Here is a 23,001-nt window from a genome sequence, read left to right as displayed (position 1 = left end):
CCCCCTCCTCCTCCTCCTCCTCCTCCTCCTTTTCCCTCTACTCTTCCTCTTCCTCCTCTTTTCTTCTTTGGGGTTTTTGTTTGTTCATTTGTTTTATTACAGGGTCTGTCTATGTAGGATTTTTTTCTCTTGAAATTCCCTATGCAACTCCTCATCTGGCCTCACAGTCACAGAAACTTGCCTTTCTCTGCCTTCCAAATGCTGAGATCAAAGGCATGTAGACCCATTACTTATTTCTTAAACCTAGTACAAGCTAAAGCATGTGAATGTTTGGTTAATATTTCTAAGTATTTAACTTTTCAATTAAATATGAAGAAATGACTTTTCTTTTCAAAAATGATACTAATTAAAGACATTCTTGATTGGTTAATTCAGTCTTTAAAAATGATTAAGCCTGCACTTCACTCTCATTTCTTATGTGTACTATCCTTGTTGTGTCCAGAATTCTGTTTTTTAATAGGCATTTTGACCTTTGGCTTTTACAATCCTTCCTCCTTTCCTCTCCATTGATCCCTGAACTATGGGAGGAATGCATATAATACAATGTCTCATTCAGCACTGTGAATTTAAACCTCTCATTCTTAACACCTTAATGAGCTGTGGTTCTCTATGATAATCACCATCTATCACAAGATTTTATGAAATTATTTATGATTGCAACAACAGATTATTAAGTGTAAGTTTAATACTTTGTATAGCCTGTAGAATAATAACTGTAGGTTGTCCACACGAGTCTATAACCTACCTAGCTACACCGTCTTAGCCCTAAATAACAGTGTCAAATGTCAGTTTCCTCTTGTGAAGCAAGCCACAAGTGCAATCAAAGAAATGGGTTGGTTACCTCTGTGACATTTGTGCAACCATTACATTAGTAGTCATGTCACACAGACAAGTCATTAATGTAGATGGCAGAGTTCACAGCTAGATGAGAGTACTCATGTCAGACAGACCAGTCGTGGGTGTAGATCATGAAGTTCACAGCTGGATAAGTGTGATGATTACATTTCTCCTCTCATACATGGGTAGCACCTCCCAGCAGTATAAACTCTGTATAAACCAGTAAGAATGAAGTTTTCATGTCCTTACCAGTTTGTTGGTTTTTTTTTCTTTTTATGGATTATGAGTTAATTGTATGGTTTCTTCAAAGATAGGATCTCTTTTTATTAATTTCATGTTTATCATATTTTCACGATTTAATATGTGAGTGTTTTATTTACATCATTTCTACCCATATTGTCCCTCTTCCAGTATCTTCCCACTGTCTTCCAACTTCAAGACATATTTTTACGATATATATGTATATATATATATATATGTGTGTGTGTGTGTGTGTGTGTGTGTGCGTACATATATATTAGTAAATAGTAATATATATATTATATATATTTACATATATATATTATATATTTACATATATATATTATATATATATACATATATATATATATATATATATTTCCCTTGAGGATTAGATTTCACAGGACCTGAAGGTACTATATAAGATGCCAAGAAAGAAACAAAAATATTATACCTAGCTATGCTCAAGTATACAAAAACATATATCATAATGGCAACCAAGACGTAAGAACCATCTAATTGGACTTAATCCCTGACTAACATTAGGGAATTTATGCTGAATAATGTCCGGCTATCAAACTACTAGTGGCAAGTACAGTCATATACCCTAGGCAAGAAGCCAGGGATAGCACTTTTCTAAACCTGCATAATTTCAAACTGTGTTTGAAATACCTAGCCTTATAGTCATAGAGAAGTGTAGCTCATATTCTTTTTCAAAAACAAATCCATAACTGATCAAAATGCAAAGAAAGCTGATTTGGGAATAGAGTCCCCAACTGATACATCAGCAATACAACCTCTTCATCTAAGGCTTACAAATACTATGGAAGAAGAATATCATTTTCCCAAAAACTTCAAGTTGGCAATCAAGAACATGGGCAAAATCCTGTGATATTTGGGAGTCTACAGTACCTCAGTTGCCAACAAATCCAATAACAATAACACGATTCTGGCAGTGGACTTTTTGTTTGTTAGCTTGTGGTGTCTAGTTGCAGCATTAATGTCCTGTTATCTGTTAACTGTGCCTTATATGTGTGTATTTAAATATTTTCAGAAAATAGATTTCTTATGACTTTAAGAAATGTAGTATTAGTCATCATTCATCATGTCCCTCCTCTACTCTGCCCTCACACCACACATAACTCTTCTTGTTCCACTACGTCTCCATTCCATGACATTGTGCTCTATCTCTCTTCCCTTGAAAGCCCATCCATCACTGTCAGTAACTAATTTCCTGATCTCTATGGGATTTCCAAACATAGCCCACACATCTAAGGATTCAAAGTTAACATCCACAAAATAAAGATCACAGGTGCCATCTATCTTTCTGTGCCTGGTGAACAACTCCATCCATTTATCTGTGAATTCCCTAATTTAATGTTTTGGATGACTTAGCAATAACCCAATGAGTAAATCCACCCTTCTTTCATTATCCATTCATTAGCTCATGGACATCTAAACTGCATCTAGATTTTGGTCGTGGTAAATAGAAAAGAAGCGACCATGGATGGACATGTGTCTCTGGAGTAGACTATAGAGTCTGCTAAGTTCCCAGAAGTAGTGCTCTGGGATCTGATGGTAGATCAGTTTTTAGCATTTTGAGGAAACTCCAAACTAGTTTCCATAATGGTGCTACCACTTACACTTCTACCAGCAGTGAAGAGTGCTCCTTTTCCCCCATATCTGTAGTAGCATTTGTTGTCATTGTGTGGTTGGTTTTTAGTTTTTTTGTTTGTTTGTTTATATTGTTTTGTCTTGGCTCAGTTTTGTTTTGGTTTCGGTTTCTTTTGTATTTGCTGCTGTTCTTTTATCTTAGTCATTCTGATTGGGGTGAGTTCAAACTACAGAGTATTTTAATTTTCATTGTCCTGATTGCTAAGCGTATGGAACATGCAATAAACTGGTTTTTGTGTATTTCATCTTTTGAAAGTAATCTGTTAAATCCCATGTTCTGTTCTTAAAATGTGCTGTGTAGTTGCTTCTTTATGTGCATTTTGCTCATGGGTGGGGTGGGGTGGGCTAAGGTCTAAAACAATGTTGTGAGGCGAGTTTGCTCCTTCTAACTTGACGTGAATTTCAGGAATGGAAATGAGATCAGCACTGGTTGGAAATTTGTACAGCACTGGTTGTTATCTGCTGAGCTCCCTTGGTGGTCCTGTTCATTTTTTAATAAATTAGGTAACAGTGAGTACAATTTGCAGGGATAGCAAGATGGATAAGCCCATAAAAGCACCCAAGGACACATGTCCCACTATGTTCATAACAGCCTTATTTATACTAGCCAGAAGCTGGAAACAAACTAGATGTCCCTCAACAGGACAATGGATGCAGAAAATGTTGTATATTTACACTACGGAGCTATTAAAAACAATGATTCCATGAAATTTACAGGCAAATAGATGGAACTTGAAAATATCATTCTGAGTGAGGTGACCCAGTCACAAAAGAACACAAATGGTATGTACTCACTGACAAATGGATATTAGCCAAAAAGAAGCTCTGAATACCCACAATACAACTCACAGACCATATAAAACCCAAGAAGAAAGAAAATCACACCAAAGTGTGGATGCTATAGTCCTACTCAGTAGGGAGAAGAGAATAATCCCTGAAAAGTAAAGGCAGATAAGGACCTAGCGGGGGAGATAGGAGAGAGAGGGGAAAACAGGAGCAGTGCAGATATGGGAGGAGATAGAGAAGTACAGAGGGTCAGAAATTTCAAAGTAGGTGTGTAGCTGTGGGGAAGGAGGAACTGGGGGTAGCCTCTAGAAAGTCCCATATGCCAGGGAACCAGGAGGTTCCCAGAACCCAACAGAGAGGACTTTAGCCAAAATACCCAATAAAGGGGAGATAGAATCTGTAGAGACCATATCCAGTGAATATGTATAACCTCCATTTGAGTGGTGAGGCCACCCACCCACCTCAAAAATATTAACCTAGAATTCCTCCTGTTGAAAGGAAATTCAGGGACAAAGAGTAGAGCAGAAACTGAAGGAAAGGCTATCTAGAGACTGCCCCACCTAGGGATCCATCCCATATGCTGACACCAAACTTAGACACTATTGCTGATGCTACAAAGTGCTTACTGACAGGAGCCCAGTATAGCTGTCCTCCAAGAGACTCTGCCGGAGCCTGACCAATACAGATGCAGATGTTCACAGCCAAGCATTGGACTGAGCCCAGGGACCTCAATGGAGAAGTTAGGGCAAGGAGCTGAAGGGGTTTGCAGCCTCATAGGAAGAACAACAATACCAACCAAGAGGAATCCCCCCCCCCCCAGAGCTCTCAAGACTAAACCACCAAACAAAGGTACACAGAGGATACCCATGGCTCCAGCTGGGTATGTAGCAGAGGCTTGCCTTATCTAGAACCACTGGGAGATGAGCCCCTTTGCCCTTCTGAGGCTTGATGATCCAGGAGAGGGTAACACTAGGGCACTGAAGCAGAAGTGGGTGGGCAGGAGGTGGGGGAGCACCCTCAAAGAGGAAGAGGGGAGAGAGGAAGGAATAGGGGCATATGGAGGGGAAACTGGGAATGGGAATAACATTTGAAATGGAAACAAATAAAATAACCAAGAAAAACAAATACAAAAAGGACCTGTTGCCAAATTTAATTGACTGAGTTCTATTCCCAGGACGGACTGATGAAGGTATAAAGAAGAAATTAGGCCTGAAATTGTCCTTTGCCTTCCAACCATGCACTATAGCATGCAAAACATACCCATGCATGTATGTATTTATACACATGAAGAAAATAAAATGTAATAAAATCTAAGAAAACTATTTGTAATCCCATTTTTTTCCATTTTTGTAAATTTGGGTAGCAGTTATTCTGCAATGTAGTGTTTTATTCTATATTGAGAGATTATAGTGCAGTAAAAACAATGGAAATTTGTACTTTAGCTGTCAAACACAATATCAGTTATGTTTGATTGGCCAACTAGAAGACATAAAACACCCAGTACTTTTAAAACTTTGGAAATTTGGAACTTAAACTTTATTTCTATGATTTGTTGTCTGCCTTTTCAGCCAGTTCCCTGAAGAGAGTAGAAGCAGGGGGCTTTTTTTCATGTCATGTGAGAATATATAAGGCTTAGCTTTGTAGGTGAAGGTGCTTTTCACTAGGAAAGTCCCTGAACTGACAAGGTAAAAGGAGAGAGCTGACTTCACTGAGATGTCCTCCTTGGCACCCTTCCAGTAATAATAAATTGAAAATTTAAGGATAAAACGTTCTTTAAAGGAAGCACATTACAGGAGTGTCCTGTATCAACATTAACCATGGTTAATGAAGGAAGAAGGTAACCATGGGAATGAAGGCAGTCATAAAGAAAACACAATGTTTAAAGTACAGCAGAAGTCAATGGAGTCTCAGTGAACTGGGAGGCAGATGGAGGGATAATCCCCAGCATAGTAAGTAGACTGACTTTCTTCTCCTGGTTGAGGGTTGGGAGGAGTAAGGGGAGGATACTGGATCACTTGATTAGATTTTTCCTTTTATTCATGTTTTAACAGGAAATTATTTCAAATGGGTTTTTTAAATTAAAAGAAATATTTCTGAACCTCTGATATCAAGAATAAGCCAGATAAAAAGTAACACAATTATTTCCTGTGAAGAGAACTGTAGAACTCAATGTCCATCAATTAGTTTTTTGTCTGTTCAATACTGAAGGATGTAACTTTTTTCTTCTAAGATTATTCAGAAACTCATTTCCAAAGGCCATTTAAGAATAAGATTGGATTTTGGGGGAGGAAGAACAGGAATGCCAATAATAGTCTATGATCTTAAATGACAGACTAAACCCCAGAAAGAACATGGAGGGAATTTTTCAATTTTGTTCCATTACTGAAATCCCATTGCAAAAGAGGTACAATTTAGCTGCTTTTATACCCTGTAGCTATTTGAAAGTTTTTAATCATTTTCATAGTTTTGTAAATACTCTTGTTGTTATTATTAATTCTTCTTCTTCTTCTTCTTCTTCTTCTTCTTCTTCTTCTTCTTCTTCTTCTTCTTCTTCTTCTTCTTCTTCTTCTTTCTGGCCTTTTTTGATATTCATAACCACAACATAGACTTTCAGGTTTAGAGAGTGTTTATCACATTAATGGCAAGGATTACCTTGTGATAGGCTTTTTTATTAACAAGCATGTATAAACATAGCAAATAAGTGAGCTACTTTGCTGGTTTAGAACTGCCTGAGTTCTAAAGGCATTTCCTGCCTGGATGGAAAACCTGTGGTGGTTTGAAAAGCCATGGCCCCCATAAACCCATGTGCTTAAATGCTTGGCTCATAGAGAATAGCACTATTAGGAGATGTGGTCTTGTTGGAGGAAGTATGTTACAGTAGGGTTGGGTTTTGAGGTCTCTTATGCTCAAGTTATGACCAGTGTGGTTTGGTGTCTTTTTCTGCTGCCTATGGATTAAGATGTAGAACTCTCAGCTCCTTCTGCCAACATATCTGTCTGCATGCTGCCATGCTTCCCTCCCATGATGATAATAGACAAATCCTGTGAAACTCTAAGCCAGTCCAAATCAAATATTTTCCTTTATAAGTGTTTCTGTGGTCATGGGGTTTCTTCACAGTCAGAAACACCAACTAAGGTACTTTCTGTTTGGAGTATAATGTTATACAAGTATCAAGAAGGGAAAGACATGAGGAGAGAGGAAAGGCAGATAGAAGAATGGAGGGATATAGGGGGAATAGAGGAATATAGGGGTAGGAAAGTGGGAAGAGACGAGAGGAGAGAGAGGCTCAGATAGTGGCAGAGATGGAGAGAATTCAGGCTGGGGACAGAATATAGTACCAAGGGGAGCCCCTGAAGATCTACTCCCCTCACCTCTTCCCTGCTTCCTAAGTTTTCATCACCCTGATTGCTCACATATCAGTAGTATTAGATGAGTGCACTGGGGGGTTTGAATTCTCATCATCCAGTCACTGGGTCAAAATACTTGGAAAAATCAAATTCAAAATAAGGAGAGATTTATTTTTATCACAGATTTAGAAGCTTATAAATGCAGATCCATGGTTCTATTCTGGAGTATTACAAGCGAGGACATAGGAAGTATGGCCTGAAAGGGGATACCTAAAGTTGCCGCTCACCTTATGGCTGTGGTTCAGTGACTGTCCATATGGAGCTAAAGGCAGATCAATGTGGAAACCTTGTAAATATAATAGGGTTGTGTAAGAATGAAAGATTTGTTATAGGAACGTGGGTGGCTAGGCAGTGGTATCTACGAAAGCCACTCTAGCATGTGTGATGACTCCAAATGCTACATCCCTGGAACTCCATGACCATGTTATAGGCAGCTTCATTGACTAGAGCATCTTCTTCCCAGAAGTCCTCACTGCTTAGTTAACCTTCAGGAGAACAGAAGCTTGTAAGTCTTAGAAGCTTGTAAGTCTTTTAGCTTTCAGGGAACTCCTGATTTACTTGAGTTATTTACCTTCCAAGTTTTAAAGATTCACTCCAGGATATGACAACTTCAATTTGGTTCTTTTTGAATCTCAGTGAACCCTGCTCCAGGATGGAAAGTTTTCAAGCTGAAGGATATTGCTATAGAACAAATGAACAGAGGGAAAGGCAAAAAATGTCTTGAAATGAAGGAGGGAGGGAAAACAGGAAAGAAATGCAGTGCTAGGTGGTTAGAAAAAAGAAGAGGGGGGATGGGAGAGTAAAGTAAGGGGACAGAGTCAGGACAATGAGGGAAGGATGAAACGGGAAGGGTGGGAAAGAGGAGAAAGGAGGGTATGAAGGTATGAGGGAATGTGGGTTAGTATATACTTCCATAGGGACTCATTGAAGACCTACACTCTTCAACCAGGCCTTACCTCTAAGTTTCCATCACCCAATGGACCATGTGTCAGACTACAAGACCAGCACTAGATGAATCCATGGGTAAAGCAGGAATCCTCATGACCCAGTGATTTCTCCAAAGTCCCTCCTCTGAATCCTGCTTTTTGGAATTTCACTCTTCCAATACATGAACATTTAGGGCATATTTTTAATCTACCCATACCATACACCTTATATTTAAATACTACATAATTCAAGAGAATTACATTTAAAAACACTTCCTAAGATAAGCACAAGTACTAAGTATTCAATTTTAGAGAAGATTTTTTTCTAACATTAAGGGTAATTAAACGTCGCTTCACCAAAGTTATTAAGGAAGAAACTTTGTGCCAGAGTGATATACAATCTAGTATCAGTTTGCTTGTGGTGAGCCACCTTGCAGTGTTCACTTGGAGTGACTGAGGTACCTGACTGGTATCCAAGATTCTCTGGTGTACATTAGGTTTAGGGTTAAATTACTGGGGCAATTATTGAAATATACAAAATACTATGTATCTCTCCTTATGTCTGACTGTGGCATAAGTTCATGAGGACTTAGGTTTCAATATGGGTTTATACATGCTTCCTGATTCCTTTTTGAAAAGATTTCATTTTTGGATTTGCATGCAAACATATGTGAGTGTGTGTGTGTATATATATATATATATATATTGTTAGAAACAAAGAAAAAATTGATTTTATACAAAAGAACATATGGAGAAATGAAAGTTGTTTAGGAAGTAATTTCTTTATGTTAGAAGATATGCAAAAGTCCAGTACTACAAACAAACAAACAAGCAAACAAACAAAGCAATATTCAACAAAATCTCTACAAAAATACCATTGCGTTTGTATTTTGCTGGCCGACTACTGCTGGGTATGGGTTTACTCTGAAGTAGGACTTGTTTGCCCAATAAGACTCTACTGGAGAAAAGTAGTTGTTTCTTTGCAAGATGCCAATTGACAACAGCTTCTTGATTAGGGATGGAAACCCATGTCTACTTTCCCAACTCATCACTGAAAGGCTCTCTGTCTTGAACCTGTGCCTGCCTAGTTCATGCTGTCAAAATCTCTGTGAGTTACATATGTATCTATACTCCTGTGTCATCCATTTGGATGACACCCTCTGGAAAATAAAAACCTTTCTGCCCTTTCTACCCCATATATTCCTAAGATTGGGGCACGGGGATGAGCTAGGGGGTAGTGGAGGCGTTGATGAACATAACCCATTTAGAACTGAGTGCCCCAAAATTCTTCCCTCTCTGCATATTTTCTAATGATGGTTGGACTAGGCACTGACCTAGGGGGTTAGCAAATTTTTGTTTTGAGTCATCTTCTCCTTATATTCCTGGAGCCAAAAAATAGTATTAACTCAAAATTATTATTATTTTATCTTGGTATATATTCTTTGTACTTGGTGTTGAGAATTATGTAAATACATAATGTACTTTGAACTCATCTCTTTCATGACACATAGGCTCCTATTTCTATTCCTTCCTCCTCACATTCATTTCCTTTGTCCCAGTGAACTTCTCCACTTCAGGTTCATGCTCCCTGGATCTTAAATATCTATATAAAATTCAGCCTTTATGTATAAGAGAAGGCTAGTGACCTTGACTTTCTGAGAATGGCCCAATGTAGTTTTTCTTTTAAATATAATCATCTATGAAGAACACTGGTTGTCAAATGTTGGATGTGTAGAGTTAGTAAGAAGGTACTGAGTCCACAAGCCCCAGGTCTAGACACTCTTCTATATCTTAACTGGTATGGGTGTTGTTACTGATTTTACAGAACTAAACACACATGGAAATGAATACAAATAACATAGTGAAATCAACAAGAGGCACAGGACTTATAATATCAATCACATCCTGTTCTCTCATTCAGCAAAATGGTATTTTCCACTGAGGGAAGCTGACTGAAAAGTGTGTAGGACAAGTGTGTATTACTTTTCTGCTAGAATTGCATGAAACATACATTAAATAACATAGTTAAAACTTTACTAAAGGTAGAATTTGAAAAACTATTCAATATAAAGTCACTGAAAGTGCAAAAACCAAAAAATTCAATTATCATTAATTTTTATTAATATTACCTTTTAAAACATTTATTTATTTTTCACACTCCATATTCCATTCCTGCCACCCATCCACCCTCTGACTGCTTTACATTCCATACCCCCTGTGTCCACATGGATGCCCCCACCCTCCATGCTATCTGACCTCTAAACTTCCTGTGGCCTCAAGTCTCTTGAGGGTTAGGTACATCACTTCTGAATGAACACAGACCTGGAAGTTCTCTAATCTATGTGTGTTTGGGGCTTCATATCAGCTGGTGTATGATGTCTGTTTGGTGGTCCAGTATTTGAGAGTTCTCAGGGGTTCAGATTAATTGACAATGCTGGTCCTCCTACAGGGTCACCTTTCTCCTCAGCTTCTTCCAGTTTTTTCCTAATTCAACAACAGGGGTCAAAAGCTTCTGTCCATTTGTTGGGTGCAAATATCTGCATCAAACTCTTTCAGCTGCTTGTTGGGTCTTTGCTAGGGCAGTTATGATAGGTCACTTTTTGTGAGCACTCATAGAATCAGTAATAGTGTCAGGCCTTGGGACATCCCCTTGAGCTGGATCCCACTTTGAGCCTATTGCTGGACTTTCTTTCCTCAGGCTTCTCTCCATTTCCATCCCTGTAATTCTTTCACACAGGAACAATTATGGGTCAGAGATGTGACTGTGGGATGGCAAACCTAAATCTCACTTGATGCCCTCTCTTCCTGCTGAAGGTAAGCTTTCTAAGCTCCCTCCACCTACTGTTGGGCATCTCATCTAAGTTCTCTCCCTTTGATTCCTGAGAATCTCTCAATTCCCAGGACTCTGATGCATTCTAGAGGGTCCCTCACAACCTCCTATCTCCTGAAGTTGCCTATTTCCATTCTTTCTGCTGGCCCTCAGGGTCAGCCCCTTTCCCTCTCCCAATACCAGATTAGATTCCCCTTTCACCCCAACTAACCTCCCTATCCACTTTCCCTCCCTTGTCCCTCCCTCCCTCCCCAATTTGATTGCTTTCTTCTCTCTCCCAAGTTGGACTGAGGTGTCCTCACTTGGGGACTTCAGCTTGTAAATATTATAATTGGTCACAAAACAGGCATCAACAGATACAAAATATTGAAATCATCCCATGCATCCTATTAGATCACCATGGACTAAGGCTTATCTTCAATAACAACATAAATAATAGAAAGCTAACATTTACAGCTGAACAACACTCTACTCAATGATACCTTGGTCAAGGAAGAAATAAAGAAAGAATTAAAGACTTTTTACAGTTTAATGAAAATGAAGCCACAACATACCCAAACTTATGGGACACAATGAAAGCAGTCCTATGAGGAAAACTCATAGCTCTGAGTACCTCCAAAAAGAAACTAGAGCGAGAATACACTAGCAGCCTGACAGCATATCTAAAAGTTCTAGAACAAAAGGAAGCAAATACACCCAAGAGGAGTAGAAGGCAGGAAATAATCAAACTCAGGGCTGAAATCAACCAGGTGGAAACATAAAAGAACTATTCAAAGAATCAACCACATCAGGAGCTCGTTCTTTGAGAAAATCAACAAGATAGTTAAACCCTTAGCCAATCTAACTAGAGGGCACAGGGACAGTATCCTCATTAACAAAATCGGAAATGAAAAGGGAGATATAACAACAGAATCTGAAGAAATCAAAGAAATCATCAGATCCTACTATAAAAGCCTATACTCAACAAAACTGGGAAACTTGAATGAAATGGACAAATTCCATTTATCAATTCTTGATCTTGGAGAGAGAGCCATTGGCATTTCCAGAGTGGTTGTATCAGTTTGCAATCCCACCAGAAATGGAGGAGTGTTCCTCTTTCTCCATATCCTCTCCAACATGTGCTGTCAACTGAGGTTTTGATCTTAGCCATTCTGATTGATGTAAGGTGGAATCTCAGGGTCATTTTGATTTGCATTTCTCTGATCACTAAGGACTTTGAACATTGCTTTAGCCATTTGAGATTCTTCAGTCATGAATTCTTGGTTTAGTTCTATATGCCCTTATTTGATTGGGTTGCTTGGTTTTTTTTTTTTTGGTGATTAACTTCTTGAGTTCTTTATATATTTTGGAAAATAGCCCTCTATCAGATGTGGGATTAGTGAAAATATTTTTTTCCCAATCTATAGGTTGCCAATTTACCTTATTGACTATGTCAATTGCCTTACAAAAGCTTTCCAGTTACATGAGGTCTCATTTATCAATTCTTGATCTTAGAGCATGAGCCATTGGGGTAATGTTTAGGAAATTTCCTCCTGTGCCAATGAGTTCAAGGTTCTTTCCCAATTTCTCTTTTATTAGATTAAGTGTATCTAGTTTTATGTTGAGGCCCTTCATCCACTTGGACTTGAGCTTTGTACAAAGTGACAAATATGGATCTATTTTTAATTCTTGTACAGACAGTCAATTAGACCAGAACCATTTGTTGAAGATGCTGCTTCTTCTTGTTTTTGTTGTTGTTCTTGTTGTTGTTGTTCTTGTTGTTGTTGTTGCTCTTCTTGTTCTTGCACTTCTTCTTGTTGTTCTTGTTGTTGTTCTTGTTGTTGTTGTTGTTGTTCTTGTTCTTGTTCTTGTTCTTGTTCTTCTTGTTCTTCTTGTTCTTCTTGTTCTTCTTCTTCTTGTTCTTCTTCTTCTTGTTCTTCTTCTTCTTCTTCTTCTTCTTCTTCTTCTTCTTCTTCTTCTTCTTCTTCTTCTTCTTCTTCTTCTTTCAATTGTATATGTTTGGTGTCTTTGTCAACGATCAAGTGACTATAAGTGTAGTTTTATTTCTGGATCTTCAATTCTAATCCATTGATCAATGTGTCTGTCTCTGTACCAATACCATACAGTTTTTATCACTATTGCTCTGTACTACAGCTTGAGGTCAGGGATGGTGATTCCCCCAGCTGTTCTTTTATTGTTAAGAATGGTTTTTGTTATTCTGGGTTTTTCCCCTTTCCAGAATAATTTAAGAATTGCTATTTCCATGTATCTGAAGAATTGTGTTGCAATTTTGATGGGGATTGCATTGAGTCTATAGATTGCCTTTGGTAGAATGGCCATATTTACTATGTTAAATTCTGCCAATCCATGAGCATGGAAGATCTCTCCATTTTCTAAGATCTTCCTTGATTTCTTTCTTGAGAGTCTTGAAGTTATAGTCATATAGGTCTTTCACTTGTTTGGTTACAATGACCCAAGATATTTTATATTATTTGTGGCTCTTTGAAGGGTGTTGTTTCCTTAAATTTTTTCTAAGCCTGGTTATCTTTTGTATAAAGGAAGGATACTGATTTATATAAGTTAATTTTATATCTGGCAATTTTGCTTAAGTTGTTTATCAGCTGGAGAAGTTTTCTGATAGAATTTTTGGGGTCACTTATGTATACTATCATATCATCTGCAAATAGTGATACCTTTATTTCTTCTTTACCAATTTGTATCCCCTTGATATCTTTATGTTGTCTTATTGTTCTAGCTAACATTTCAAGTACTATATTGAGTAGCTATGGGGGGAGTTGGAATCCTTGTCCTGTCCCCAATTACAGTGGGATTGTTTCAAGAATGCCTCTATTTAATTTGATAATAGCTGTTGGTTTGCAGTAAATTGCTTTTATTACATTTAGGTATGGGCCTTGAATTCCTGATCTCTTCAATGATTTTAACATGAAGGGGTGTTATATTTTGTCAAATGCTTTTTCTGCATCTAAGGAGATGATCATGTGATTTTTTTCTTTAAGTTTGTTTATATAGTGGATTATGTTAATGGATTGTCATATATTAAACAAACTTTGCATCCCTGGGATAAAGCCTACTTGATCATAGCAAATAGTGGATTTGATGTATTCGTGGATTTGGTTTGCAAGAATATTATTGAGTATGTTTGCATCAATATTCAAAAGCAAGATTGGTCTGAAGTTCTCTTTTCTGGTTTGGCTTTTGTGTGGTTTAGGTATCAGAGTAATTGTGGCTTCATAGAATGTGTTAGGTGATGTTGTTTCTGTTTCTATTTTATGGAATATTTTGAGGAAAATTGGTATCAGGTCTTCTTTGAAGATCTGGTAGAAATCTACACTAAAGCCATCTGGCCCTGGGTTTTTTTTTGGTTGAGAGGTTTTTAATAGCTTCTTCTATTTCCTTGTGTGATATGGGCCTGTTTAGATAGTTTACCTGCTCTTGATTTAAGTTTGATATGTGGCATCTGTCTAGAAAACCATCCATTTCATCTAGGTTTTCCTGTTTTGTTGAGTATAGATCTGACGATTTTTAAAATTTGCTCCATTTCTGTTGTTATGTCTCCCTTTTGATTTCTTTTTTAATACATTTTTATTAGATATTTTCTTCATTTAGATCTCCCGAAAGTTCCCTATACCCTCCCCCTGCCCTGCTTTCCAACTCACGCACTCCTGCTTCCTGGCCCTGGCATTCCCCTGTATTCATAAGTTTCTTTTATGAATATGGATTTTTCTTGCACTTGGGGCATAGATGTTCAGAATTGAGACTTTCTTTGGCTGGATTTTCCCATTGATGAATATGAAGTGTTCTTCTTCATCATGCTTGATAGCTTTTGGTTGAAAGTCTATTTTATTGGATATTAGGATGCCAACTCCTGCTTGTTTCCTGGGTCCATTCACTTGGAAGACTTTTTTCCATCCTTTTACTCTGAGATAGTGCTTGCTTTGGTTATTGAGGTGTGTTTCTTGTATGCAGCAAAATGCTGGATCTTGTTTGTATATCCAGTCTGTTAGCTTATGTCTTTTTATAGGTGAGCCCATTAATATTCAGAGATATTAAAGAGAGATGACTGTTGGCCCCTGGTATGTTTGTTTTTGTAGGTGGCTTTATGTGCTTGTGATCCTCTGCTTTTGACTTCGTTGTGAGATTCTTAATATCGTGTCCTTTCTTTGGTCCAGGTATCTTTCTTGTGTTGGAGTTTTCCTTCCAGGATCCTCTGTAGGGGTGGATTGGTAGATATATATTTTTGAAATTGGTTTTGTCCTGGAATATTTTGGTTTCTCCATTTATGTTTATTGAGAGTTTTGCTGGGTATAGTAGCAAAACTATTTGTTGAAGGATACTGATTTATATGAGTTAATTTTATATCTGGCCATTTTGCTTAAGTTGTTTATCAGATGGAGAATATGTCTGATAGAATTGTGTTCTCTTAGAGTCCGCATGACCTCTGACCAGGATCTTCTGACTTTCATAGTCTATGTTGAGAAGTCTGGTGTAATTCCAATTGGTCTACCTTTGTATGTTACATGGACTTTCCCCTTGCAACTTTTAATATTCTTTCTTTGCTTTGTGCATTTAGTGTTTCGATAATTATGTGACGAGAAGATTTCTTTTCTAAACCCTTTTATTTGGTGTTCTATAGGTTTCTTGTACCTTTATTGTTATCTCTTTCTTTAGGTTGGGGAGGTTTTCTTCTATGATTTTGTTGAATTTTTTTCAGTTCCTTTGAGCTGTGAATCTTTGTTCTTATCTATTTGGATTATTCTTAGGTTTGGTCTTTTCATTGTGTCCTGAATTTCCTGGATGCTTTGGGTTAGGAGTTTTTTATGTTTTGAATTTTCTTTGACAGTTGTGTCAATCTCTTCTGTATCCTCTACACCTGAGATTCTCTCTTCTCTCTCTTATATTCTGTTGGTAATACTTTCATCTGTAATTCCAGACCTCTTTCCCAGGTTTTCCATTTCCAGGTTTGCCCCCATTTGTGTTTTCTTTATTGTTTCTACTTCCACTTTTAGGTTTTGGATCACTTTATTTAATTCCTTGACCTCTTTACTTGTGTTTTCCTGTAAAGAATGAGATAGGATTTTAGGACAGATTCCTGATTTTCAGGTTTGTTGGTGTATTCAAGATTTGCTGTTCTGGGAGAACTTGGTTCTGATGATGTGCATATATTTTGGTTTCTGTTGCTTATGGTCTTAAGCTTGCCTTTTGCTATTTGAATATCCCTGGTGTTTGTTGTTCTGGGTGACAGTATGGAATCTGCCTCTTTTGTCCCTGAGTTTCTGTAGGTATCTTGTTAGGCAGGCAGCCCTGTCAGTATCCGACCACCTAGGGGTCTTCCAACTGGGGGCTCTTTACAGGGACAGAGAAGCTGCTGATCTGTTGCCTTGGCTGCAGTAGGTTTTCTGGGAGGCCTTCAGACAACTGCTCTGAGTGCAATGGGACTTCAACTGCTCTAACTGCAATGGGTTCTCAACTGCTCTGAGTGCAATGGGTCCTCTAGAATGTATCAGAATATGGAGTCTTCACAGGAACAGACCAACTCGGGGTCTGCCCCAGCAGTAAGAACTGAGCAGAAGGGGTGAAAAGGATGGAAGGGGAGTGGTATTTGGGAGGGTTGGTGATGGGTCCAGAGTCCACTAGGGTCCTAGCAGCAGCTCTTGGACTGTGTAGGTGTGGGACTTACCAACTGAGTGCAGTGGGTCCTCTAGAATAGATCAGGATATGGAGACTTCATGGGAGTAGACCAACTAGGGGTCTGCCCCAGCAGCAAGGTTCCAGGCTATTAATATTATCTTTATTCTCCAGAATTTCATACATATATGCAATTTTTGAAAAATTGTGATTCTGTACATATAGCCACCAACCTTATGTATAATATTCACTTGCATTTGGAGAATTCTGTTTTCAATTATATCAAGCTATTAGCATTAATTCCAATAAGATGTTAAATGAACCACATGATAAATCGAAAATGGAAGATTTAGGATGCAATTAAATGTGAGAGTATTTCATTCTTCCAATCATCATTGAAAAATATTGAAAAGTTTTCAAATGCTGTGGTGTGTGTGTGTGCAGGGGGGGGGGGGCAGAGGTAAAGATTCCTAATTGAAAGAGGTTCAGTGTAGTGTGTCCTGAATTGTAAGAATACATATTTAAAGGCTTGAGACATGGATCAACAATTAAGAAGGCTTGCTTACCTTCCAGAGGACCCGAGTTCATCTCTCAGGAACCATGTGTAACACTACTTCCAACTGATCAGACATCTGCCTCTGTGCTCTGTGGAAACCTGCACTCATGTGCATACTCACATATAAATAGAAACAGCAATAAGTATAAAGAAGAAAAAGATATGCTTGAGAAATACAAATGCTTGTTTTCATTTTTTTCGAATACTTGAATAGTGATTTATACCTAAGATCATTTGGGGTTGTATACTCTCCTTAAAAGTCAAGTACACCTTTGCACTTGTGTACATTCATGCATATATTATGCATATACTCATATGTACATATTCATCATCCTAAAAGATATTCTGGAAAGGCAGTAAGTACTCTTAACTGCTGAGCACTGAGATATCTTTCTAGCCCCAAGAAAGTTCAAGTTTTGACCTTTCTGATTGCTCTGTAAATAATTGGATGTTTGTATGTCTTTGTCTATCATTTTTTCACATCTCCATATAAGCGTATCTGGTCTAAAGTAGAATTCAGGTAATTCTAATATTTTTTAAAACGTTATCTTGGCATTCATAGTGTTTTTTTTAATGGATTTACTGTATTGTTTTTTAAATGAGTTACTGCTGTAGACACTTGAGAGAAGCCACAGCAAGCTCCAGGTATAGTGAGTGCTGAACTTTGAAAAGATAAAATCGCCTGAGATTAGAACATGTCTTTGACATTTTGTTTTCAGTCAGAGGGAAGGTCATAGCTAAAAGGTCACCAGGAAGAATTCACTCAGCAAATAAACAATGCTATTATTTTGCAAGAAAGTGACAAACTGCTCTCTATAACCCATTGAATACAAAGGGGTATTGCAAACAGCATTTTAAACTCACCTCTAGCCTTCCATTTCTAGGTTATGAAATGTAAAAAGAAAATGAAATCATGCTCTTCTTCCAGTGGTTAATGCGTGATACTTACTTTCTTCTTAGCATTTTAGACTTTGAACTTAGCATTCAAATCTCAGATTTGCTTAGCGTTTTCTATGTAGTAATTGTGTGGTACAATTTTTGCATTCATTCCATTTATTTGAATTGCCTCAGATTAGAATGATCCATCTCTCTTTCCTGTGAAGATCCTACCTCTCTGATAGTTAGCTTTTTACAAAAACAAAAACAAAAATCTAAATTTACTACTAAATAGTGTGAAAATGAGAACAGGCTTGTGATTAATCATCAAAACCTGGGTCTTCTTGAATAGTGCAAACACTAGTTCTTAGTTGTTTTTGGTGTACTGTGTATTAAAGTATATCTTGGGATAGACATGTTAAATTGATGTAAAAAATTCCATATTGAAATCTTAGAGTTAAATTTAAAAAGTGGAGGACAAATATGGTAGTGTACTATTCCTACAATGTTTATACTATACTTGAAAACAAGATGATCAGGAGTTAAAAGGTGGTCTGGATTTCATAAGACCCTTGCATAAAAATACATAAAAGTCTACAAAACATTCTTTCAATGTAAAATCTATTTCACATGCTCACTTCAGATTGATGTCTCATTAGCATATATTTTGAGGCAAAATATTTTAAACCTTAATTCCTATTCTTTAAGGAAAACAATACAAAAGTGCTTGATGATGTATTTCTTTTCTTTTCAGATGAACTAACAAATTCTTCAGAAACAAGACTGTCACTAGAGGAGCTTTTGGGGAAAGGATTCGGACTTCATAATCCAGAAGCTCGGTGGATCAATGGTAGGTGTAGAACTTTTCATGTGTCTTGTTAGTTTGAGTTCTTTTTCACTAACGTAACACAGAGTGATATGATACATGTGAATGTATTCATATAGATCATCCTAGAATCAATTTCTTAACAATATGCCAATGTTGTTATAGCTATTTTTATATGTAGAACTGACTGTGGTGTATCTGCTTTTCTTTGCTTTTTTTTTTTTTTTTTTCTTTTGTGCCAGAAGTAAAACACCTTCAATTTCCCTTAAATAAATATTTGGAATTAAAACAAAAAAAGATGAAACAAAAACATTGTGTGTTGTAACTTGAGCATCTGTTTGTCTTAATGGAAGCTAATAAGGAGTTATTAGCTAAACTAACCATAAAAAATGTGTCTGTGAGAATAGTTACTTTTTTTTTTTTTTTTATTTTGAGTGTATAACTTGTTTGAAAGTACGCTAATAATCTCAAGGGGAAAGTAGCTAATTGTTGATATCCAATTTTGATATTTAATTTTTGATATTCTTTAGATGTGTTCTTTGTTTATTGTTTCTAGGAGATAGTTTGTATAACAGACCAAAAGTTTTGTCTTTTGATCAGATAAAGACAATCATATTTATACTCCATTTCTCCAATTAAAAGAAAAAGTAATTTAGTATGACTATTCTAATTATGTAGAAATATGTTAATTGAGATGTATAGACTTTTTTGGTCTCATTAGTTTTGGCACGTTTTTATCTTCCAGTTCTTTATAATAAAGTCTTTTTCCTCTTGTCTTTTTTAAGACAAGAATTCTCTGTGTAGCTCTGGCTGTTCTGAAAGTTAATCTGTAGACCAGACTGCCTAAAAATTCAGAGATCAACTCTCCACTGCCTATCAAGTGCTAGGATTAAAGGCATATTTCACCACCACACAGCCTAACAAAGTCTTAATAATAAGAAATTAACCCTTAAGTTTTGGAAGCTATTAAAAGAACATATAAGGCTCAAGTCAAACTTGTATATTTGACCTCAAAATAACTTCTAGAAATAAATAAGAAAATGGATGTATATTTTAAATGAATGCCTTTAATTGACACATAATACCATTTTCTTGTATATATCAGTTAATATTGGTTGGAATGCAATTTTGTGTCCTGATGTTTGTAGTATAGGTAGAAATATCTACAAAGCATAGATTTTCTTAATACATTTTCATATTTTCCTTTGGAATGTTTCATAAATTTGAGATCGGCTATCTAAACAATTTTGCTTTTTCTTTACTATTACTTAAACTGTACTGTTTCATCACAAATAAGTATTTTCTTTTAAAAAAAAGGCTAATAAAATATTTTTGTCAATATGCCCAAGATGTAGTTACAGTTCTATAAAATGTCCATATAATTGTCAGCAAATATTTTATCAAGTTAGTTGATAACAGGGATGATTCCAGAAGGCTTTAAACATTAGTGACACTGAAAATTACTAGACTCAAAATTTCGACTCATCTTTTCCAGTATATATGGGTTTAAACCAAAATGTAGGCATTTCTGTAGTGAAACTTTAGAATGGAAGGAAAAAAAAGTACACTTTTCAATCCCCTTCTCAGGCTAGCTTGTACTGTTTAAAGATGCATTCTACGCCTTTGTACAGTTGACAGTATGGTGTCCTAACACCTAAGGAATGAACTGACATCTCAGCAGAGAACTGACTGCATGTTAGGCTAAAATTCGCATCATATTGTGGACAAAAATTTTGCTTTTATAATTTTCAAAGTTTGAAGATCAAATTGTGTTAATTTTTTAAAAGTGATTTCATTAATCACCTCTGGCAAAATTGGCCTGGAGATGGTACATGGGGCCAGCACTGCAGTGTTACTACAACTATAAAATTCTAATCCATTGGAGACATAGTGTTTATAAAAGGATTTTCTATCAAAGCAAAACTTGAAACTGGAATATACAGAATCTAGGCTCTGAAAGTAGGTAGTCTGTGTAAATACCACTGAAGTTATCTCCTTATTACTTGGAGTTTGTAGACAATAATTGTTTCCAGAGTAGTAGTGCTACTGGAGTTATTATGATCAGAGCATGGGTCCTGGCATTTCCCCATAGGCCAGGTTCAGTTATACAACCTTAATAATCTGATTAAACAAACTACTAATGGAAAAAGGAGGGAGGGGGGAGAGGTGAGAGGGAGGGAGGGAGGGAGAGAGAGAGAGAGAGAGAGAGAGAGAGAGAGAGAGAGAGAGAGAGAGAGAGAAATTGATTTATGCAATATGGTAACATTGGCAAGGGGAACAAAGAAATCTGGAACTGTGCCCCTTCCCAAGTTTTTCTTTAGGGTCTTCACATCAAGCTTAGACTTAAATAGACAGCAAGGGTTATATTTACAACTAACAGTACTGGTCAAGATGTGATCTTGCCCATGTTGCTTCATCATTGTCTGGGTTCCTGTGTCTCCTGCAAGATTGCAAGAACCATGTTACATCTCTTTCCTTTCAGACAAGCTCCTCTTTTGGCTGACACCAAGCTTCAGCCTTTTTCTTCTCCTGCCATGAAATTTGTGAAGAAATTCCAATTATTTTGGGGATCATTGTTTTAATAATGTGATAATGAAATGGAGGAACACACATGTGTCTTTAGATTATTCTTATTCTTTTAAAACAATAGTTTTTTCTTCAAAAATTCCATAAATTTATTCAATGTATATTGATTGTTCCCATTGAGCATTATCCTCTGTATGCTCACTAATGTTTGCAGCCCATCTCAATGACACACTCATTCATAACTGAAAAATTAGAATGCATAGATCTATGCTCTGTTCAGGCTCACTCCCCTTGCTAGCAGTCACTAGACACTTTATTTATTTATATATTTCACAGATAGCCAAAATATTGGAGTGGGAACCACATCCAAAGAAAGGTAACCTTGAACTCCTTATCTGCAAGTATATCAAAAAGTGAAAGATGGGCTTTCTCTTTACTTTTCCAGTCTTCTTAACATAAAATTCACCTGAGTGAATTCATGCTCAGCTCATTTTAATGCTTCATCTAATTCTTGGAGGTCAGCCTATGAACACTTAATGCATTATCAGTCAAGAGAGGGATGGTTCCTAGTTGACCCTGGCATGTATATTTTCATTGTTTAAATCTTTCTAATTATACCACATTGAGACCTAATAAACTGTATTTTAAAAAATTGTTAACTGCTACACATTTACTTGGTGATTCGTTTGTGCATCAGTGAAGGATCCAATACTGAATGCCTTCTTTGTTGAGCAGTATGAGAGATGATGTTACACATGCTGCATGTGACAGCATATAACACTGAATTTACATAGAACCCTGAGGTTGCTTCTAGAAACTGTTTCAGATACAGGGGTTAAAAAAAAAAACCTGACTTATCTGATCGTGTAATAGAATAAGTTTATTCTTAGATATTTTCATACATGTGTAAAGTTCATTTTGATAAACTTCAACCCTTCTTTTCCCCTTATGACTTCATGATTCACCGTGTGTCCTCTCACTCCTCCTTAATTTGTATCTGTTTTGTGGTTGTTGCTTAAAACCCACCAAGTCCCATAAGCACTGCCTGTATGTTCACAGGTATAATACCATCTATTTGAGTCTTGTCTACTTATCAAGGGCCACAAGCTTTCAAGAAACTGACTCCCCCAGTTTAGCAGACATCAGCTATTAATAGCTCCGCAGCTGGGTTTGGGCTTCATCTTTGTGAGTTCCTCCCACTTTCATGGTAAAATGTTGACTGCCTTGATCTTGTGAAGTTGTTCATTGCACGAGAATGATTCATTGCTCTCAGATTCACTTGGTAGATCAATGTTTATCTTCAGCCACTAACAGAAATGTACCATTAATGTTTTTATTATAGAAAGCAAATAATAGTGTTGATGTTGTCCTCTCTGCAAGCTATGAGGAACATCCCTGTCCTAGTTAGCTTAATTGTTGACACAGCTTAGAGTTACCTGAGAAGAGATGTCTCAATTGAGTGGTTTGACGATAGGAAAATGACTTGTGGTTATGTCTGTGGAGGATTTTGTTGAATGTTAATTTATGTTGGAAGGTCCAGCCCACTGTGGGTGGCAATATTCTTCAGAGGTGGTCTTGGACTGGATAAGAAAGCTAACTAAGAACCTGTGAGCAAGCTAATTATGCATTATTGGTTGTGCCTGAGTTACCTGGACAGAAGAAATGCTTTATGGAAAAGCAGTCGGGTTCCTGCCTTGAGCTTCTGCCCAGATTTCTCTTTTACCTGAAACTATAAGCCAAATAAATCCTTTACTCCCCTAAGTTGCTTTTAGTTGTATGTTTATCACAACAGAGAAGCAACAAGAATAACCCTCTACACACACACACACACACACACACACACACACACACACACACACACACACATTCCCCAGCTCTGTAGATAATGCTGG

The 23,001-nt window shown here is 37.1% G+C and overlaps 1 protein-coding gene across 4 annotated transcripts in view; it reads left to right on the top strand.

Annotated features, from left to right (window-relative positions):
* The window catches only part of Dpp10 (dipeptidyl peptidase like 10), a 1,458,922-nt gene that overhangs the window by 932,475 nt on the left and 503,446 nt on the right, over positions 1-23,001 (top strand). For all 4 annotated transcript variants that reach the window (XM_021165015.2, XM_021164934.2, XM_029476885.1 and 1 more), the window contains exon 3: positions 18,512-18,607. In XM_021165015.2, coding sequence (XP_021020674.1) covers positions 18,512-18,607 — 96 coding nt within the window. The remainder of the gene's footprint in view (positions 1-18,511; positions 18,608-23,001) is intronic.

Source organism: Mus caroli, chromosome 1, assembly GCF_900094665.2.
Source record: "Mus caroli chromosome 1, CAROLI_EIJ_v1.1, whole genome shotgun sequence".
NCBI lineage: Eukaryota > Metazoa > Chordata > Mammalia > Rodentia > Muridae > Mus > Mus caroli.
The sequence above is the reverse complement of the archived record's forward strand: the minus strand, read 5'-3'. Positions and strand labels throughout refer to the sequence as shown.